At 40.2% G+C, this 20,752-nt stretch overlaps 4 protein-coding genes across 5 annotated transcripts; 2 read left to right on the top strand and 2 right to left on the bottom strand.

Moving 5' to 3' along the window:
- Positions 1 to 826: 826 nt before the first annotated feature.
- Positions 827 to 5,910, top strand: rhof (ras homolog family member F). Of its 2 annotated transcripts, XM_080476334.1 has the most exons (6): positions 827 to 1,304; positions 1,544 to 1,631; positions 2,983 to 3,092; positions 4,203 to 4,337; positions 5,288 to 5,481; positions 5,544 to 5,910. In XM_080476334.1, exons 1-5 carry the CDS (start codon positions 1,170 to 1,172, stop codon positions 5,450 to 5,452), a joined length of 633 nt encoding a protein of 210 aa, XP_080332460.1. In that variant the 5' UTR covers positions 827 to 1,169; the 3' UTR covers positions 5,453 to 5,481; positions 5,544 to 5,910. The 2 variants fall into 2 exon arrangements, with proteins under 2 accessions (XP_080332460.1, XP_080332459.1); XM_080476333.1 differs by having other exon boundaries at positions 5,288 to 5,910.
- A 259-nt stretch (positions 5,911 to 6,169) lies between these two features.
- tmem120b (transmembrane protein 120B) lies at positions 6,170 to 14,443 on the bottom strand. Its single transcript, XM_080476332.1, has 12 exons — positions 14,292 to 14,443; positions 11,910 to 12,028; positions 11,558 to 11,674; positions 11,179 to 11,238; positions 11,000 to 11,095; positions 10,809 to 10,898; positions 10,659 to 10,724; positions 10,490 to 10,551; positions 9,429 to 9,521; positions 9,139 to 9,203; positions 8,831 to 8,899; positions 6,170 to 7,838 (listed from the first exon to the last, which is right to left on the bottom strand). The coding sequence occupies exons 1-12, from the start codon at positions 14,352 to 14,354 to the stop codon at positions 7,722 to 7,724; spliced, it is 1,017 nt and encodes a 338-aa protein (XP_080332458.1). The 5' UTR covers positions 14,355 to 14,443; the 3' UTR covers positions 6,170 to 7,721.
- A 1,629-nt stretch (positions 14,444 to 16,072) lies between these two features.
- morn3 (MORN repeat containing 3) lies at positions 16,073 to 17,182 on the top strand (the record flags this gene model as incomplete). The annotated part of the gene is made up of 5 exons (XM_080477627.1): positions 16,073 to 16,214; positions 16,330 to 16,487; positions 16,563 to 16,722; positions 16,809 to 16,993; positions 17,117 to 17,182. 5 exons carry the CDS (start codon positions 16,073 to 16,075, stop codon positions 17,180 to 17,182), a joined length of 711 nt encoding a protein of 236 aa, XP_080333753.1.
- Positions 17,183 to 17,273: 91 nt separating this feature from the next.
- On the bottom strand, positions 17,274 to 19,148 carry orai1b (ORAI calcium release-activated calcium modulator 1b). The gene is made up of 2 exons (XM_080476683.1): positions 18,965 to 19,148; positions 17,274 to 18,858 (listed from the first exon to the last, which is right to left on the bottom strand). The coding sequence occupies exons 1-2, from the start codon at positions 19,076 to 19,078 to the stop codon at positions 18,301 to 18,303; spliced, it is 672 nt and encodes a 223-aa protein (XP_080332809.1). The 5' UTR covers positions 19,079 to 19,148; the 3' UTR covers positions 17,274 to 18,300.
- Between the last annotated feature and the right edge of the window lie 1,604 nt (positions 19,149 to 20,752).

The raw sequence follows: 20,752 nt of genomic DNA, 5'->3' as shown, positions 1-20,752 counted from the left end.
TTTCTTATTCTGTTCTGTCTGGATAGAATCAAATTTATTAGATCTGGCTATGTATCAACTCTACATGGACGTGTACCTCTTATCAGAAACCTGAGACACAAACCAGGAAGTCCTCGTGTCCTGAGATAGTATCTAATCATATTTTAATAAAATGACACACTGCACCTCTGATTGTTAACCCTTTTTTTGTTTCTTGACACATATAAGTGTGCACATTACACTCCATGATGGGAGAGAATACATTGCTCTGACTGTGACGCCACAGAAGCACTCGCAGCCTGAACAGAGCTGTATGAATGACACCAAGCACCACGTGAACATAAACCTTCAAAGAATTATATCAATAGACACCTGAAAACATCAGGAACGGTTATGTTAAGAGTCAAATGTAGACTAATAATAGTAAGATTTGGTTTTATGCTCGATCATGAGCTCCACTCTAGTAACTGCAGCATCTCAGCCTCACTGTGGGAGGGGTTGGCAACAGAAAACACCAAGCATCATGCAGACAATGAATATTTGATGGAAACGGAGAGAAGTCTTAAAAAGACCGAGAGGTGACATTTTGTCAATATGGATTTCTCACAGCGTCAATCTCTTTGTCATGGCAAGAATGAGTGTACGCACACTGTAAGCAGAACATCTCCAGCACACAACCTAAAAGAAAACAGAATAGCTCTGTAGTTATGATTACCAGTGTCATAAAAAAATTTAATAAAATACTGGCAGTACTCCCATCTTTAACACTGAATATCATTAGTCTTATCTGTCTCACACACATACGCAGTGGAGGCAGTACTTCAGAGTGAGTACCCACCCAGAAAATGAAACACGCAAACGCATGCAATGAAGGAAGTGAGAGCAGCAGACTCAGCTGCAGCATTATGTTCTCAGCCGGCACACAGATGATGGGACTGGAGAGAGGCGTAGGGGGTCAATTGGAAACGACTTCAGACTGACAGGAAGAGGAAGTGGTGAGCAGAGACCGAGGTACCTGGTACAAGATGTGGCTTATCTGTTCCTCTCTCTCGACACAGCCTGGAAATCATATCAGCCAGTCCTTTTATAACTTCACCAGCATCAGACTCTGCCATGTATTTGCTTTAAATCTGGAGGGAGTAACTTCAGCCTTGTCCTGTCTGGCAACTGTTTGAAATTCTGGAAGTAAAATGACACAAAACAGTGCCGGGACGAGTAAAGGCGCCATGAAAAAAGGAGACGAGCTTAAATTTGTCATTGTGGGAGATGGAGGCTGTGGGAAAACATGTCTGGTGATGGTTTATGCCAAAGGTGACTTTCCAGAGGTAAGAAAACTCACAGGTCATTCCGTGTAGTTCTCCCGTTGGTCTTGTTCATTGATGTATTAAAGGCTAAATCATTTCTGTACTTTACTATTGAATCTTATTGAAACTTTATTTTAGCCCCCATTTGAAAAATCTATTGTTACATTAATGCTGCATCTCCTTCTGTGATCAAACAATGTAGATATAAACAGGTAGAAAATGTGCGTCATGAAAATGTCTCTTTTCTTTGTCAATAACAGAAGTATGCGCCATCTGTGTTTGAAAAATATGTGACCACGATCACCCTGGGAGGAAAAGAGATAAAGTTAAACCTGTATGACACGGCAGGTAAGACCAACCAATCTGTGATCATCTGAGATAATGTTCTGTGTCCCAGAACAAAACATCATGTGGAAAGACATTTTCAGCATGCACACACACGGACACACACACACACACACAAGGACACATTGTCCACAGTGTAGATAAACAGTACATGCTGCCTCACGTCAACAACGTTTGGGATTGTCAGGAGCATCTTCAGAGTTTGGAGTCTTTCTAGAAAGCAATTTTAACAGTCACGTCACTGTTCTGACACTGAAAACTCAGGAAGTCGTAATGCTCACTGTCCGTGACCGAACCTCCTCAACATTGTCGTTCAGGAACTGACCGCCATACTAGAAAGTACAAACCAGCTGACGAGGAGTTGATAAAGTACGAGAAAATAGTCAGCGTTTGTTTCCTGTATATATTTCAGTGATGAGCGTCACGTCCTCACAGTTTAGAACAATTGAGATATTGTATTTTATTTGGTCTGTAAACGATCAGAATCAGGCCAACGTTTGACATTTATCCTTTTAGATTACAACAGATGAAGATCATGACAGTACATAGATTGTGTATGAAACATAGATTCTTTTTTGTTTGAAAAAAATAATAGAATAGATTGGAACACAATAGATATTGTCTTTCTAATACATTAAGACAGAATTGTAAATTCTACCTCTGTAGTGCATACCTACATCATACTTTCAAACACACAGCTGTCTCATTAGGAATGAATATAATACATATTATTAGATAAGTCTAGTATCTTAACCTCTTAAGACCAAAACTCATTTTGTATTGTGGTCTAGACAACCCAAAATGATGTCCACATATGTGGACATCAGGTCCAGGAATGTTAAACAGATATGGTTTAAGATATTCTCAGACATGGCCTGGTGATTTGGATGAAGAGGATTCATGTGTTCCTCATGCAGGAAGCTCTACCGCTGTGTAGAAACGTGCCTCGCTTTAGGTAAACACGTGGCACCAGAGTGTGACAAAAAACCCAAAATCCAACTTGACTCAGAACAAACATTTCCCCCCCCCCCCCGTAAACCAGAATGTTACGAGTTCAAACAAAACACTCCTACAGTGTGTGAAGTGGAGGATTTTTAAGTCATCTCACTCTAAGGGGGGTTAAAAAAATGTGGGCAACTTATCAGTGACACAGAGGCAACAAGGCGCCTTACATTAGCACAAGAGGAAGCTGAAGCCAGGATGTGGTTTCACATATCCACCGAAGCTGAGTTACAAGCATCATATCTTTATGTTCAGACTCCTGCTGCGGCTGCTGCTCATGCCTGCCCACCCATACGCGGCTTGTGAAGCCTTTCGCATCAAACGAACACGCCTCACGCTCTTGTTCTTTCAGGGCAGGAGGACTACGATCGACTGAGGCCGCTCTCTTACCAAGAGGCCAATCTGATTCTAGTCTGCTTTGATGTCACAAACCCCACCAGCTTTGAGAATGTCCTGATAAAGGTAAACACAGAGTCACCAATGCAACAAGAATGTGACAGTTTAACTGGTGTTTCAGGTTTGCCGTTCATTGGCCGTTTGTAAATGGTTGACAGGTTGTGTTATGTTGGTGTTGGCTGCATTCTTCCTGCTGTGATTAACTCATGCAGCGAGAGACTTTAGACCGCCTGTGGACATTGATCTCTGTGCCGCCAGACTGTCCACTTCTCCCTGCGAGCAGAAAGACATGAGCGTGCGTCGAAAAAAAAAGTCAGGACACTATGGAAAAATGTGTTTTCGTAATAATTGGATTAATTGAAATCTGTAGATATTTTGTATTTGACACACATAAACTGTAGTTTAACGTGGCAAGAGACCATATTTGGTAAGTGGTGCGTTTCTTTCTGTCGCTTTAAAACTGTTAACAATAAGTTATTCAAAGTAGTGCTGGACACAGAGATAAGTGTCGCTTTTACAATAATTAATTGTGAGAATTAGGAAAATGAATGAATGAACTTCTCATAATACAATAAACATCATTGTGTTTTGTCTGTCTGACACCAGATGGATTCTATGCACTTAAAACTCCTGGAGGTTACAGTACAATCATTTTTAAAACATACGCTCAGTGCCTGTTTAAGCATTGCAAATAATACATGATAATGTAGGACACCAATAGTGTATCAAGCGTAAAAAAAAAGAAAAAAGAAAAAGCATGACCATTTACAAACTCCTTGTAAAATGAAAAACAATATACAAGTCAAATTCTTATCAAACACAAATTAAATATAATTATGTTTATTATTATCATGAAAAGCCACTGTAATAAACAAATAAAAAGATAATGGAACATTCTTCAATTTTCTTAAAGTTTATTAGTCAAGAAAAAAGAAAAAAACATGATAGTAAAATATTAGAATATTGAATAAGTTCTGGGTGTTTCTTATATTGTTTTGAACTAAATATCTAAGTTGATACACTTGAAACTTGAGTTTCTATGTCATGATCGGAGAAATAATACTGTCATTCTTTAGATGTACTTGTATTGAAAGATCCTTATATTAAATTCTGCTGCACAGTCTTGAAACTAACCAACACAGACTGGCTCCTAATTTCTTGTTTTCTTTCTCTCAGTGGTATCCGGAGGTGAAGCACTTCTGCAGAGACACGCCGATCGTCCTGATCGGCTGCAAGACCGACCTCAGGCAGGACAGAGAGTGTACGAGGAAGCTGAAGGCCCTGAGTCTCGCTCCTATAACGTACACACAGGTGGGCAAACCTTTGGCGACATGAAAACGGGAGTTTTACACTGTGTGTGCAGGACACAAACGGCAGGATTTCAAGATGGAATCCCTCCAACCACAAACTCCAACCACATTTAACCGTAAAAACACGGATCCCGCAAACGCTTGCAGGACGCACAGGCATAGAAGAGAGTATATCCTTTCTTCTTGCATGATTTTAGGTTAAAGGTACATATCTAAAAATATGTATATCATTCAAATGTCAGTGGTTTTGTCACTTATTACATAGAAACTTTAACTCAAGTATTTTAACATCTTACTTGGGATAATTATGGCATCTGTCATGTATTTATTTTTATACTAAAATCGGAAAGACTACAAAAAAGGTTTAATACTATGTGCAATAAATAAATCAATATTTGGAAGATGTTTATTAGAATTGAATTATCTCTCATTTTAAAGGCGCACTTAGGAATAAGACAGGAACTAAGATATATAGAAAGTATTTCTGGTGAAACACAGAAACAAGTTCACCTGGAAATCAGCCGGGCCTTACACTGCAACTGTTGATCAATAAGAAAAGTAAGAAGTATGTTTACATAGGCTTTGTTTGTAATTTGTAGAATGGCTCAGGGTAGATAGCACATGAGCAGGACTGAACTGAATCCTTTGTTTGCACAGTAACGTTTACCACCATCATGATTATTCTGTGTACTCAAGAGGATCATTTACAATCTGAAATGTGAGCCGATTTCAAATCAAGGAGTTTCAAAAGAAACTTAAACATAATCAAGTTAAGCAAAGGAATAGTCCACTAAACAAAGTTTGTTTCCTGATACAATACATCCTTTACCGATTCTGATTACACCTAAGAAGACGTATATCTATATTTGACCTAAGTGATTCTTTGGGATTTTACTGTCTGGTCCTACAGTCTAACTCCAGGTGTTATTTTTTTTGGGCTTTATGATGCAGGGAGAGGAGACCCGCCAGCAGATGAATGCAGAGCTGTACCTCGAATGTTCGGCCAAATATCAGGAAAACGTGGAGGACATTTTCAGGGAGGCCACAAAAAAGGCTCTGGCCTTCAGACGGAAACAGAAGAACAACAAGCGGAAGAAGAAATGTGTTGTCCTGTGAAGATAAAAGGACTCTCAGTACTGCCAATGGTATGATCATTCTTTACATTCAGAGTGACATGAAGGCACCAAACACTCCGTCTCTCACGCAGAGCGAACGCAACAGCCCACGAGGAGGATTGAGACTTCACCAAGTAATCAGCGCTTCACCTTTGACCATTACAAAAAAACAACATAATGATGCAACAGGAAGAACAATTTTGCAAGCTGCATGTGGAGTTTTTCCAAGAACTAAAACCCACCCTCAGTGTTTCTCCTTTTGAGTGCAACATTTTCTACTTTCCTTAACAGAGTTTATTGAAAAATGTATTTATTGGAGGAATCTGAACAGTTTCTTGTACTGTAAGATTTTATTTTTTAAATTTTTTTGTGTCAACTCAGGTCTTATCTGCTGGTACAGAATCATTTCCCAGGTGAAATGGCTTGTCAAATTTAAATAAAAATGTATTTGGAGATCAACTGGTCACAGTAAATCGCTCTGAGCAATACACTGCACACTGCCTTCATGGTCAGCTGCGTGAGACGGTGAATAAATCAATATAGATGATGGATGGGGGCAGTTCATTTCTAGTTTAACACTGGGGTTATTCTGAAGGCTCTGTCAGCACTCAGCCTGTCCAACAGCGCCCACTAGAGGTGGAAAAAAGATGATGCATTTATTGGCTGCAGTTGTCATAAATCAGATTCTCTTCCACTGCACAAGCACCAGACACGTTTTAGATAAAGTGTTTAATTCATTTTATTTTTTCAATGATGTACACAGACTGGGCGCCCACCTCAGTGCTGATCACACTCAGGCACCCCGTTACAGTGGTGAAATGAAAAGCTACATCAGTTTTAAAAAAAAAAAAAGTTTGTTTAGTCTGGCAGCGTTCTGGTATCAAATGTAACATTTTGGTCAACGTGCTTCAACTTTCCCTCAATTATATATATAAAATAAAAAAAAAGGTACAATTACTGTGACTTTCTTTACAAGTGCAATGCCATTAAATTACACCAGTGACAGAATGAAATCTGCAAAATGAAAAGTGAAGGGGCAGAGTAAGGCAACAGGACACCTGTGGTCAAGAAATCATGATTTTGTGGGGAAAGAAAAAAAGAAAAAACACTGGATAAAAGTACAATGAACCAGAGAGAACAACATAACCATAAATTAATACAAACACTTAATGTTATTTGGGTAAGATCATTAAAATTCCTATCTTAACTCTGCATCGTAGTATTGCAGTACCGGCGCTAATAGCAGCAAATTGAATCACATTTCTGCACCATCGCGTGCACCAATGGGAACTATCAACAGTAACAGCAAAATAAATTAACTTTCAATTGTTAAAGTGAATCGAACTTCAGATGAAATGCTCAGCATGGTCTTCCTATTGCATTAGAGAAACATAATATTCCTATGCCTACAGTTCAGTGGTAGTGTGTTCGACATAATGAGTGACTTCCTCTAATCCTCAAAGAGATTAAATGTTTAAGTGTAAATTAGCAGAGGATCAAGTTTTATATATAAAAGCTTAAAAAAAAAAAGGAAAGATTTTGTAACCGTTTCAATCCCTCGTGTTTCCAAAGCAAGGAAAACAGGTTTAAAAAACAAAAACAAAAAGCTGCCACCAAATTCAGACCAAAAACAAAATTCCCCAAAACTATAAAGGTGATGGGTGTTCATACACTGTGAATGTTTTACAAGTGTGGAACAACACTCGTGATCAAAAAGGCCAAAAATCTAGAGAAAACGTTGAGTTGGGAAATTGTGCAACAGGAAATTTGAGAACTACACCAGGGAGAAAAAAAAAAAAAAAAAAGTGCTGCATTAAATTATTATTATTTTTTTAATCTTCCTTTGAGTTACAGACGGTTTGACCGCAACTTCCCCACAGAGGTGTGAACAAGACAGGCGTCGGGGTCTTGAAAAGGCAAACTACGCTTTGTTCTGCTTTCTGTTGCATATGATCTGAACAAAAGGCAGACGGGTCTCTCTCTCACACACACACACACACATTCATTCATTCCACGCGTCTTATGTACAGGATTAAGAGACAAACGTTGGTTCGTTTCCTCTCCGACCGAGCGGCGACAGTGAGTCATTGGAGTAAAAGCATGATGGCCGACGTGTTGCTGCCGTCACTGAAGCCTTGAGAGAAACGGTGCGTTTCCCTTCCTCCGCCGGCCGGGTCACACTACAGTCCGTCTACCAAGCGATTGTACGCGTTGCGCTCGAGGTTACTGGCAGGCTGAGCGATCCGAGACGTCTCGCCGGAGGTTTGTTCTCAGTCAGTTTTCTGTACCTTGTCCTGGTTTTTCTGGATTTTTTGGTGGACGACTTTTAGCGTCGTGAGGAAATTTCCCAGGAAGAGGACGAGAAATGTCAGCGCCAGCATGAAGACCTGAAACAACAAGAGGAAATGAGTTTAGACACGATCACAGCAGGACCAGTAGTTACAATGGAGGGAGTAAAGTTTAAAGCAGACAAATCTTTACACTCTGTCGACAGTCAGCGACACATAAAAAGTATTACACATGGCAGACCATACATTTGGTACTTTTGGAAAGGTTTACGGGTCACATGTACACAACTGATACAAGAGTTACACATCTATACAGTTTCCACTGTGGCCCTTTTAGTCCAGTTGTCAATAAGAACATGAGGTATTTTAGGTGCTAAACAGGATGTCACCAATACCTAGAGATACATAAAGCTGAATAAATAGTGGACAGGTCGTCTTGTTGAAATGTCAAGTTTTTCAGATATTGTGAAGAAATAAAAAGGTAAGTCAGGATTAAGAGCAGCCATCAGTGTTTTGTGGATCTTGACACCTGGACTATGTTCCTCAACACTACACTGTCTAACATTTGGGTTCACTTGATATATGAAATAATAAAAAATTCTGTTTTAAGTTTATTTTAGAGCATTTCCATCCCAACTCTCTCCAAACAGCTGAATTTTTACATGTTCAAATTGATCAAGGATTCCACATGATCTGGATTATTTTGTTTCAAAGTCTTTGCAGAATCTGGACATGATCACATTGTTCAGCCGGTTTTTAAAGGCAGTAATCGACTAGATTAATACTGGATCAATGAAATCAGTTTCATTTACAATCCTGAATTAACTTTTAACTTAAAAAGTACTCATTCATGTTGCAGGAACCCCCCCCCCCCCCCCCAAAAAAAACCCCTGATCTGCTCAATGATAATCAGTTCTATGGCATCATTGAGAGGCGAGGCGTCACATTTATGGACCAACCCCACGTCTAAAAGTAGTCCTTAAAAATGAATAGTGATGGACATCCTTCCAATATAGATTGGCACAGATGATCTTCAAAAAACATTTTTTGGCTTCCCTTCCTCTCGTGACATTTAGGCAATAAATCCTTACCTGCCACTCCTTACAGTCGTCGTGTCCTGCCAAGCGAAACAGGGTCACCGAGTTGTACAGTTGCCAAAACTGAAGGAAGAGGAGGCATTATCTTTCAGAGAGTCGCTGCACACTGCTGGCACGAGCAACCAAGACGTTTCATCCACATCCCATTATTGAAATACTGACTTTTCACACTTATTGCAGAATATGGAACATTTCATGAGCTCCAAGACTCTTTAATGTCTCTGAACTACAGAAAGAGGCGATAAAGCTGCAGAATCTTTAAAAAAAAAAAAATAATAATAAAATAAAAATGTTTGACTTACATGACCAAAAAAGAGGAAAGGTAAAAGAAAAGTGAGTCCTCTCCACATCCACGACTGAAACCCCTCTGCACAGACAGGAAAAAAAACAAACAAGACACTGAGCGACAAAGCAATTCTTCTGCAAGCGAGTCGCTTTCTGCATAACAAAATCACGGAGGCTTTACTTAAGTTACCCCGACATCTGTCCTCATCCGTCACCTTTCCCCTATTTGTCCAGACATGGTGTTGCAGATGGCCCCGAGAGTTCAAACGATTGAAATGACTGGCACCCAAAATAGCTTACAACTTACCCACTGTGAGGTCCAGCTGATTCCTCTCTCCCAAAGCACGCAGTCGGTATAAGCAGCCGCTCTGATAGTAATACTGGAGGAACTGAACAAAGCCTGCAGGACAAGAGCCGTCACCAACATAAATAATCAAGAATGTTCCGTCGAGACCTTTGGGGAAAAACGACCGAGACGCTGCACTGCTTCTTTTCAACACCCAGCAGATTTTAGTATAAACTTTCCATCTTACCGACCTGAAAAGCTCAAAACAATGCTTGAAGAACCATGGAATTCTCAGTGTTTTACACCTGAAAACAAATCTAACCAAGCAGTTTGGTTCGGGCTCAAGGAGGAACGGAGACCCCTCCTGGTATTTAGGGGAAACGTTTGCACGTTTCAGTCAAATTTCAGCTCAAAAAAGAAAAAAAGAAAAAGAAAAAGCCGACTCACATCAAGTGACACATCAGAAGGTTACATGTGACACCCGAATGATCCGTATGCAACACCACTTCTCCATTTCACTGTAAAAGCATCTGTCATCCACAACCTTTCAACATCCAAAAAGTAGTTCAAATAAACTCTAAACTCCTAATATGAGGAGGACAAAACCTTCTGGTGTTAAAATTATGGATTTAAGACACTACAACAGGACATTTAGCATGAATCTAAGTGTCAAAGAACACAGATTTTTTAAAAAATGGATGGTTTGTCTCTTCTAATGCTGCCACTTTTTTTTTTTATTTTAGTGAAAAATGAATTAAAGGCTAAAACCCAAGTGAGGATAAAAGGAAGATTATTAAACTAAAATCATTTTGGAATTTTTGGCCGCTCTCTTTTACAGGAGTTGCCACAGCAAGTTATTGCAACTTGTACTGCACACGATCCCAGTTTTTTTTTTTTTTTAATATAAAAGCTGGACGGACTTTCCGCCACAACAGAGATTTGATCCCGGGGAAACCCACATTCAAGATAAAGACATAACTCGATACCCCACATCAAAACAAATCTAAATCTGGTCACGGTTGAAGACGTCAGTAAATAATCATCAGCTACAGCCGCTTCTGTAAACAAACCCGTAAACTCACTCTGATAGATGGAAAAAGCGAGAAACTGGCTTCTGAACTTCTGATACATTGGTCCTTCTGGCCTGTGAAAAGACACAAACGTTAAGAGATAATCAGCGACGGTCACGTTTTCATGAGTCTCTTAAAGAAGCTTAAAGGCCCCGTTTAGAAATGAAAGACAACATCTCACCAGGTAAGCATGACTCCAGACAGAAAGGTGGACACGTAATGGTGGGACACCCACCAACCTTTGATCCTGAAACGCAAACGACAATAAGAAGTATAGTTCATGTAAAATCAAACTGAGAAAATGTCCAAATAAGCAAGTGATCCAACTCACCTGGAGCCGTTGCTCATGAGGATGCTTTCCCGTATAGTTAACGTACAGTAGTACCACACCAACAGGAAGTTAAAGATTTCATCTGTGACACTGAAAATACACAAAGAAGCACATTTAAATAAAAATAAATAAAAATAAATAAATAAATAAATAAAAGGTCCTCCAACAGCCACAGTGGCGGCGTTACTCACCGATAGTTAAGCGCGAAGAGGCAGGTTATTGCTCCAAACATCAGGATTATTGTCATATAAAGCTTGAACTTCTCGTACTCGTCTTTGTACGCAAATCTGTCAACAAAACCAAAATACAAGAAAATTAGACTTACTAGAGAACAAGTTAAAAGCAGCGTGTTGAATGGCTTTTCACCTACTTTGCCTGATTGCTGAGTAGTGTAACGTTCACATTGCCCAGGACCAAATTCAGGTACAGCCTGGGAGGGAAAGAACCACAATAATACATTTATCTGGATTCCAAAAGGTCAGCGGGAAGCTTTGTCCCATTGGATTTAGCTTTTTGTAAAGAAATCATATTAATGGAACATGCATTTATAATAAAATTGTGAAATTAGCTCAAGACTGAAACAGAAATAGTATGTAGTATACTGCACTGCAATATCAAAAGAATTTAATGAGCATAAGAAGAGTTGCGCTCTTAATACTCATTCATCCAACTTTGTGTTCTCAAGACAACGTATAGTCACATTCACACTTAAATCACTTTGGACTGTGGACCAAACATGAAGAACTCACCCATTCCTCTTTGGCAGATATGCTTCCATGTCAAAGAAAAAATTCTCTTTATCTTTGATTTGCGTTTTGATATCCGACATTAGTTCCAGTTCTTTTTCATCACATGATTTTGCACACCTGGGAGTGAGAAAACATGCATGAGAGTCGAAGTACACAGGAGAATCGAAGAGAAGAAAAACTTTTGAACGTTGGTGTTGATTTAGCTTCAAAAAAAAAAAAAAAAAAGCTGAACGCCAATCTGGACGGTTACTTTATTCGGACGACACAGAAAAGTTTGGCAAGAGGTCGAGTTCCATCGGCTGCTTGACATTTCTGCAAAAGGTCCTTTTGACTAATCATAAGCTGGACTTACTTGTTCAGGCTGTATCGTAAGTCTTTTAGGCATTTCCTCTGTTTGCTGATGGCGCTGCTGCACGTCGTCTGAAGGTTGGTGAGCTCCTCCAGCTTCTGTCTGTAGATTTTGTGGGTTTCCTACAAATGGTAGAAGGAAAAATGCTTCTGTTAGAGGAACACAATGATCAGAGTTACCCATTTACAATCTGCAACTTAAAACCAACCTTTTCCCTTTTATTTCAACAAGCTTAATTTTTCTCCACATACAAGAGTGTAAAAATGACAAACGGTGTCTTTCAGAAGACATGGGACCATTTCAAACTGGGAAATCATGTTGTGTCCTTCTGCTCGAACACAAACTGCCCCTGACATTGCATTATGAGGTGAAACTATTTTCCACTTGACGTGATAAAGTGCAGATCTCAGCTGTACGATCCCCAATCAGACCGAATGTGTGGAGGTGATGCGTCACCGTCACTACATGTGATCCTTCGATTCTGATGTTAAAACAGTGATCGTCCTTCTTCGCGTTCCCCAAAGACACAGAATATTGGATAAACTGTGCCACGGATGAAAAGAGTCTTATAGTTCTATATCTGCTACATCATCGATGCCATCTTGTTCACTTTCAGCAATGTCACTTCCAGTCTCGGTCAGTCACACCACCTTCAGCCAGGGTTGCCAGGTCTGCGGTTTTCCCGTTGAAGTGAGAAAACATTTATTTTTTTGCATAACTGCTGGTTTGTTTGGACTGTTTGTGCATTTGTTTTGAGTTTGACCAATCCTGTATGCAAATTACCTGAATATCATCTATTAATAAAGATCCTAACCCAGCTTGCTTATGACATCACTGTCATTGTGAGCGTCTCGCAAAAACCCATTCAAATATCCAGCACGAGAATAATGCATTTTGACTTGACAAATTTCTCAGTCGGGGACGACCCCTGACAGGAATACACTGCATGTTAATGACAAAAAGCCTCATTGGAAGTAGATGTAAAAACTTATTTGGTGGAAAAAAAAAAAACTATTGGTACACTGAAAGACAGTGGGAGTATTTTGAAATATAATACACTTGGTAAATCCAACAGTGCTGTATTCACTGCAATCTGTGTATATAGTTTTGTACAGGGACGATGGTTGCCAACAGCCTGGAGAAGTGGATTTGGGATCGGAGTTTTGAATCCCACAGCAGACGGGTCTCCACTGTGAGTTCCTGAGCAAGACCCTTGACACTCCCCACCCCCAGTCAGGTCCTCAAAGCGCCTTTATGTGGCTGCCCACCATATTCTAGAAATGGGATGGGCAAAGGTGGAAAAGGGATTAATAGAGTACGATTACTTCGTTAGTCTGGTCAGTTTGGTCTTTCCAAACTGGCAACTCTGTCCCCAGGAAGCCGGTCATTTGCTCATTGGAACTTCCGTTTTCACACTGGTTTTTATCAGTTTTCCCTTCATGCACATCACGCAACGACGCTTAACCCAAAACAACAGTGCTACTCTTGTCTGTGAGTAAAGTTAAGATATTTGACTCTCCTGTCAAGTAAAAGTTTATCATCTAGCTTGATTTGATTTCACCATCAAGCCACCACATGACCTTCTGCTCACATCAGTGCATGACAAACTGGTCAGTCAAGACTCTGCACATGACCAACTGTCCTGAGTCCACAGGTTTTACACAATAAGCTGATATGACACAAGTGTGACTATATAAACTAAGACCACGCTGAAGTTAAATATCTGAACATACCAGTTTCATCCAAGAGACTCCCTGGACAGCAGACTATCACCACATCATCATCATCACATGTGGAGGAGCTCCAGATTTTAGCATTTAAGTCCATTACAAACCCAGCTGTTCAATATGAGAAGAGACTTTATTCCACAATCACAAACTAATACTTTTGTGTTATTTGAAGTTAGCCAACTGTGGCTAACGGAGCTAGCCTGTTTACCCACTGATAATGCTTTAGTGGACGACAAAACATAATCCACCCGAGCAAAGGAGGAGGTAACAGGGACGTGAAGCCACCTTTGGGATATTTGTGCAACTTTAGCAGCAGTTGTTAGACATTAAAACGTACTGAGGGGTTAGCTAAGTTACTGTAGCTGCTCATTTAGCCGCATCAACCTGCTGCTAACGTTAGCTGCTCTAAATCACAGCGACAATATAGTCAAACATGATGTCCACCGAGGGGAACAGCTCATAGGACTCCGATATTAAAACCAAACCCGTAGTTAATGGTTCCACGCTGCGACTGAGCGGAGAATGAATGGCGAGTAGCAGAGAGCCAAACTACCGTAGCCGCTCCAGCAGCCGCTGCCTGTGTGTCATCCCCGGCACGGTGCTGCAGACGACCCGCCTCGGAGCTCCCCCCACTCAGCTCAGAGTCTTCTCTCACCTGCAGCTGTTGATATTCCTCGTCGATTTCCTCCCACTCCGTCTGAAACTTGGGTTTGGACATCGTGTAACAGAGGCTGGAGCGGCAGGACCGTCTCCGTGTGTCTCCTCCTCGCGCAGCCTGCTCGCTTCACTCCGGCGGCTTTTAACTGTGCAGCTCGGCGCATGCGCATACCGCACGGCTCGACTAAAACAAGTTCAGCGAAGTTGTGAAACGTCAGGATCAAACTTGCCGGTGTGTGGTCTATCAGACCGAACGTGATGAAACCACCCTTGTAAGGTTAAACAAAGGCTGCAACCTCAGTTTTTTTTCTATTTCCGAAAATAGACTCCCTGCGAGTTTGATCCGCAACGTGTGTGCAGAGTCTCAAAGCATGGCTCAGGGATCATCAATAAAATGCTTAACTCAGACCGTCCATCAGATGTTTCTGTTTACAAAATGTTTATATTTAATGTAAAAGCCTTGATACCAGGCCCGTAGTGGCAGTGAATCACTGTCACAGAACGGAGAAGACACAGACATGAAATTCCTTCTGCTCCTTCTGCAGTCACTGTTGTCCTGTTGATTGCCAGGGTCAACGTGCAGGGTTTGCACAAAAAAACAGAGACGCCGAGCAAGCATGGTCAGATTTATCCTCTGAGAATGCCTACTTTATGTGGATGGAATGCCTATTTGATAAAAGAAAAGGTTATGCAGATGCAATTACACCCAAGCTCCCCTGTGTGTGTGTGTGTGAACAATGCCAATATAAACAACCTGCCTAATGGTGGCAATAATCAAGGGCAGAAAAAAACTAGGGCAAGAGTTGAACAGAAAAAAATGAAAAGCTGCCATACACTTTGGCAGATGTATGTATGTATGTATGTATGTATGTATGTATGTATGTATGTATGTATGTATGTATGTATGTATGTATGTATGTATGTATGTATGTATGTATGTATGTATGTATGTATGTATTTATTTGGTCCCGCCACATTGAGCACATTTGGATTTTGCTCTGTATTGACGGTCCCTGTGTGTTTCAGTGCAGCAGATTCAGTACAAAGATCAACAGAACAGGTGTGACAACCTGGGTCGTTTTTTTTTTTTGCTGTAGAAAATATAGTTTCTGAAAGTGTCATTTCTCACAAAGGCACTTAAAACATCTGTCGAGAATTATAATTAAGACTAATGTAAAAAAATATATATATATATTAACACCGAATTCAATTTAAGCCAATCACAGTGCACGATGCTGTTGCTAGGATACCACACATACGTCTGACACTGCACAGTGAAGTTTGCAAAGCTCGATGTTTTCCTCTCTGAGGTGGATTGAGTTGAAATAAGTGATCTACCTGGACATTTCAGGTAAGATCCAAGTAGTTTGTGTTGAAAAAGTTGACATGTTCTTTGTGGTCTCATTATCGTTGCATTTTTGTTTTTTCTCGTCGCATTGCAAAGGATTGTGGTTGTTTGGTGTCTTTCAGTAGTCATTCAGTATTGTGGTCATTGTGTGTTGATAGGTGGTTGTCTTGTGCCTCTTCAAAGTCTATTTTATATTTGCTGTCAAACTAGTTGTGTTGTATCATTTTAAGGTCGTTTGATAAATTATATCAAACACACACTGAGGATTAATACAAATGTGCAAATGACAAATAATTAACAAGTTGAGTTTTTGTTATGAAGCATGAGAAAGATAATGTTTTTTCCCCTTTTGAAATGCAATTAGAAACAGAACTGGACTTAATATTTCTAACATTTTTAATTTCAGTTTTATCATCGCACTATCTGCCACTATGCCACATTTGAAACCTAAGAAAAATCTGCCAGCCTCAGCAGTGTTGGATATCAAGTCTCAGAAATGTGGACTCCGTCAAACGGTTTTCTCCGTCACTGGGAATGAATACACTGGAGAGTGGCAAAACAACAAGAAGCATGGTGGGAGCCTGTTTGGCATCATCTAAACTACCAAGAGGATTGTGAGCACTTGGTTGTGAATCATAGAATACAGTAGGTATGCTATAATTGGGATTGTTGCTCGTTTGTTTTTAAGGCAGAGGAACTCAGGTTTGGAAGAAGTCTGGAGCCATCTATGATGGAGAGTGGAAATTTGGGAAGCGTGATGGATGTGGTACCTATAGCGTGTCGGTCCAGGAGTCAAAGGAGTATACAAGGAAGTACTGTGGCCAATGGAAAAATGGAAAGAAGCATGTATGTATTTGAGATGTTTAAAAAGCAGTCTATACATCATGCAGGTACGTTGTGATATAGTTTCTTACTTCTCAGGGGTATGGGACATTCTTTTACAAAACCTCATCACGTTATGAGGGAGACTGGAGTGAGGACCAACGGAGTGGCTGTGGGCGGATGTACTATGACAACGGAGACATCTACGAGGGAGAGTGGCTGAATGACAAGCATCATGGGGAGGGAATCATTCGATTCAGTAAGAAATAAATAGTTCTTTTCACAGACAAGATCCTCACGTGGGTTCAATTGACTACTGTGGAATGATATAAACTTCTACCACAGCAAATGGAAACTGGTATGAAGGCTCCTGGCGAGACGGCAAGAGGAACGGTAATGGAAAATTCTACTACTGTGACAAAGGCCGACTTTACGTTGGTTTTTGGGTGAATGGATCAGCCAAATGCGGGGCCCTGACTGATTTTGGGAGAGATGAAGCACCGACTCCACCCAAGTATCCCATTCCAAAGGTAGAGCTCCAATACAGCCAAGCATCCATTTCTCCTGTGAGGCAATCAGAAAGCCACATGACAGAGAAACCTTATTTAAGTGCAATAATTTGGATTAAAACTGGTTCTTTCTTCTTTTTCAAGGTACATCTCATGGATGTGCAGATGGTTTTACAGGAGGCTGAATCAACTTATTGTGATCAGTATTGATAAATAAGAAACTCAACAAGTTTCCACTTCGTCTCATGTCCAGTGAAAAAGAATAATCACAATAAAAAAAAGGCATACGGTTCTTGGCGTCTTCTACTTTATCAGTAATCATTTAAAATGTACAAACAAAACCTGGCGTTAAAATATAGTCTTTCCACTTCATCGAATATAAACAATTTCCTGTTGAACTAAATTGTTAAGAATTAAACACAAAGGTGAAAAAAGTGACTATATTGTGAAAAGGAAAGGAAATCTATGTTAATTTGAGACATGTGAGCCAAAGGGCACACGAATTTATGAAATGAAGCACATGAGAACATTTGAGTTTTATGTAATTATACAGAAAGTGTAACTAGATCAAAGAAACAAAACTCAAAGGGGAAACTATACCATCAAGTGAAAGTTGTCGATGTTGAACTATAGTGCAAGTTTAATAGCACATCATTCAGTTTGATTTACAAAATGATGCCACTGATAACATTAGACACAATGTTGCCATGTTTTACATTCAAATGTTTACTTGGTTAAAAAAAAAAAAAAAAAGGGTTTATTTTATTTCCACAGCCTCTGCTACAGATGGTCAGCAAATGTACTGTAGTTTCGGCAGCTGATTAGTCGAACATTCAGGCAATCCAAATGCAAGTGAGCAGAGGGCAACAGATCAACTACACAGTGAATAACCATTTAAAAAGTCCAATACTTGAGGTTCACTAAACAGAATGAGGTAATAATACAAGAACAGATGCCTAGTTCACTGACAAACTCAGACAAACTATGACAAACTAAGTGCAGCAGGCGACAGTCATGAATCCAAGCTACTGTTCAGATGGCTCTGCCACAATGTAAGGAATAAATTATGCAACTATTCATCACTGTTAAGACTTTGTTTTGAGGCTACATGCATTATGGCAGGTTTGTGAGTTCACAGTTGCTCCAAAGTGTCTTCTAAAAATACTCTTCACAAAAGTAAGTTTCACAATAAAAAGTGAGACAACATTTTCATTCCTATAAAAAAAAAAAAAAAAAAAAAAAAATCAACAGCCAGTGTTGTGGCTCTGGGCCTGGAGGAATCCCCAGGCGTCATAGTTCCAACACAGATATGGATCCACGGCACTGGTCTACGGGAAATGTGAGCTGGGTGACTGCAATATGGAGGACTCCCCTCTATTGTCGAGCTCATTCTGAAGCCTGGTGAGGTTAGACAGTTCCTCAAGCTCCTGAAACTGTCTGTCAGTTTTGTGGCTGACTAAGGAGCGGTAGAAATGTACTGCGAAGACGATGAAGACTAAACCAAAGGGGACCATAATTGAGGTGGATGTAATAGCAGCCGCCACACCTGATGAGACTGTGCTATTACCAGATTTGATGGGTTTAACAGGCAAAAACTTGACCCAGCAGAGGAGAACCACCTCAGCAAGAAAAAGCAAAGTGCCAATTACTGTGGAGAAAGCCCAGGCCAGTTCAATGTGCCTGTGCATTCTCTCATGTGGAGACTCCTTCACCGAGTTGAGGTTATGGACGTTGCTGACAGCCTCGATGTTAGGCAGAATGCAGGTGCTCACCATCAGAGCAAACAGGTGAACGGCCACAAGCACAGTGGTGCAGGCACTGAAGGCAATAAGGAGAGCAGGTGGGTAAGGATAGCTGTTGTCCAGCTGGACTTCTACCATAGCAACCTGGAGAGAAAGGAAGGGAAAGAAATCAGGAGGCACCACTTTATGCATGTCAGGAACTGTCAAGTGACTAGTTGATCTATACAAGTTGATCTGGAGACAATGTTACCATAGCAAATCCAGACAGCAGAGCTGATGTCCGACTGGACGCCTTCAGTTTAGCCCGGCTCAGGTACAGCTTCCTCCAGGACAGAGCTTGCAGCGAATGCTCGCTCAGACTCATGTTGCACCAGAAGTCGAAGAACTGGACGAGGAAAGCGCGCACGTTGTTACCTCGTTATTCCTGTGGGACACGGCACAAAAGGGCGTCCAACTGTGTACACTGCCAAAGCATTTAAGCTCGCCAGCTGTCGTAACTGCGGAAGCTATTTTTCACCAGCAGCTTTCGGCGTGCTGCACCGCCTGCACCTTACATTACCCACAAGCCTGTGCGCCGCGCTCGGAAGGAACATCCTGCGTAAAAACGCGCAGGACGCGTCCGTTCTCTTCACTGTTCACACGCGGGGCGACTACCACCCCTAGAGGTACTTAATCATACTGCACAGATTGGATTTGTTCTTTTTTTTAAAACGTATTTGTAAGAAAACGAAGCCTGTTTTATACCAAAAAGTGCGATCCAAGTAACGAAACATTCCTCATTTCAATGCAACCGTTTTCTGCCATTTTAAATATTTCCTAAAATACTTTTCTATTAAACACTTTCTGTGTTTATGCAGTCAGTTTCTTTGTATTTTTAATGTTATTTCTCTTATTATTTCTCTTATTATAATTTTATTAACTTAGTAGTAGTAGTAGTAGTAATAACTGAAACAGGATAACTATGCTTATGCATTTACACGAATTGGTCTGGAATCTCTAAGACTATAAGCTATGTGTGTATCTTGTCAATAAAGATTCTCTTCAGTGTAAAAACCTGGATATCTTAGTGTTGTTGAACGGTGGCGAAATTTATTTTGCAATATTGATGCTTAAAAAGTCAGCTAACACAATAAACATGTGGCTTCAGACACTTTTATACAACACCACCATTTCTTATATTTGAGGTCCAAATGTCTATATCTTCTTTCTCATTGTGTCAATATTTGGTGGGTTATAGTGTTAGAGTTATGTTCAAAATGTGTTTACTTGAGTGGTGTCCTGGAATCTTCTCGTATATATTTGAGTATAAGTTGGTGTTTCAATATTTTCAACTCCTGAATCTGATATTTGTAGATTTATGGGAAAATAATGCTACAAGCAAGGAGAGAGGGCAGCAGACTTATTGAGTGTATAATATTCCCATCTAGTGGCTAACATCATGAACAACAGTTTCTGCACTTCTTCAGGATGCAAGCTTGAATTCTTTTTATGTAAAAGTATATAGTACATGTTTTTCATGTTCACAGGCAGTCGGCAGTCGGTGGACGTTATGGATGTGAGAAACTCAGAAAGGCTCAGACTGGAGTCAATAGCAGCTATGGGTTAAAGGTGGGGTTCATCCTGGGCAGGTCTCCAGTTCATCACAGAGCAAAAACAGAGAAAAAGACTTTCACACAATCACATTCACACCTACAGGCAATTTGGAGTCACCTGATAACATGCAAACTCTGAACAGAATGGCCACCGAACCCAGACTGATGTTCTTGCTATGAAGCGTGAATGTAAATCACCATGATCGTTTTAAATAAAACAATCATGGTTTACTTGAAGCACTTCTGCTTTATTTCAATGGTATTTACATTTAAATCTGATGACTGGCGTAAGCGTCACACTACAATTTATATATGACTTTTACCTTTGTAAAAATTTAAATGTAATTTCAGTCAGTTCAGCTGTTTCATAATCAGGTTTATGTTATAACCTTGTTTATTTTACTGGGGGGAAATAAAAGAACAAGGATTCATTGCCCTCAAATCAA

The sequence above is a fragment of the Lipophrys pholis genome (assembly GCF_963383615.2).
Source record: "Lipophrys pholis genome assembly, chromosome: 12".
NCBI lineage: Eukaryota > Metazoa > Chordata > Actinopteri > Blenniiformes > Blenniidae > Lipophrys > Lipophrys pholis.
The sequence above is the reverse complement of the archived record's forward strand: the minus strand, read 5'-3'. Positions and strand labels throughout refer to the sequence as shown.

Excerpts from the sequence above, each read along its gene's own strand:
- rhof (XM_080476334.1), top strand. The coding sequence starts at position 1,170 with ATGACACAAAACAGTGCCGGGACGAGTAAAGGCGCCATGAAAAAAGGA. Across the intron at positions 1,632-2,982 it reads AAACCTGTATGACACGGCAG|GGCAGGAGGACTACGATCGA; the intron begins GTAAGACCAACC and ends TTGTTCTTTCAG. Across the intron at positions 3,093-4,202 it reads TTGAGAATGTCCTGATAAAG|TGGTATCCGGAGGTGAAGCA; the intron begins GTAAACACAGAG and ends TCTTTCTCTCAG.
- tmem120b (XM_080476332.1), bottom strand. The coding sequence starts at position 14,354 with ATGTCCAAACCCAAGTTTCAGACGGAGTGGGAGGAAATCGACGAGGAA. Across the intron at positions 10,725-10,808 it reads CTCATGAGCAACGGCTCCAG|GATCAAAGGTTGGTGGGTGT; the intron begins GTGAGTTGGATC and ends TTTGCGTTTCAG. Across the intron at positions 7,839-8,830 it reads ACGACTGTAAGGAGTGGCAG|GTCTTCATGCTGGCGCTGAC; the intron begins GTAAGGATTTAT and ends TTGTTGTTTCAG.
- orai1b (XM_080476683.1), bottom strand. The coding sequence starts at position 19,078 with ATGAGTCTGAGCGAGCATTCGCTGCAAGCTCTGTCCTGGAGGAAGCTG. Across the intron at positions 18,859-18,964 it reads TGCTGTCTGGATTTGCTATG|GTTGCTATGGTAGAAGTCCA; the intron begins GTAACATTGTCT and ends CTTTCTCTCCAG.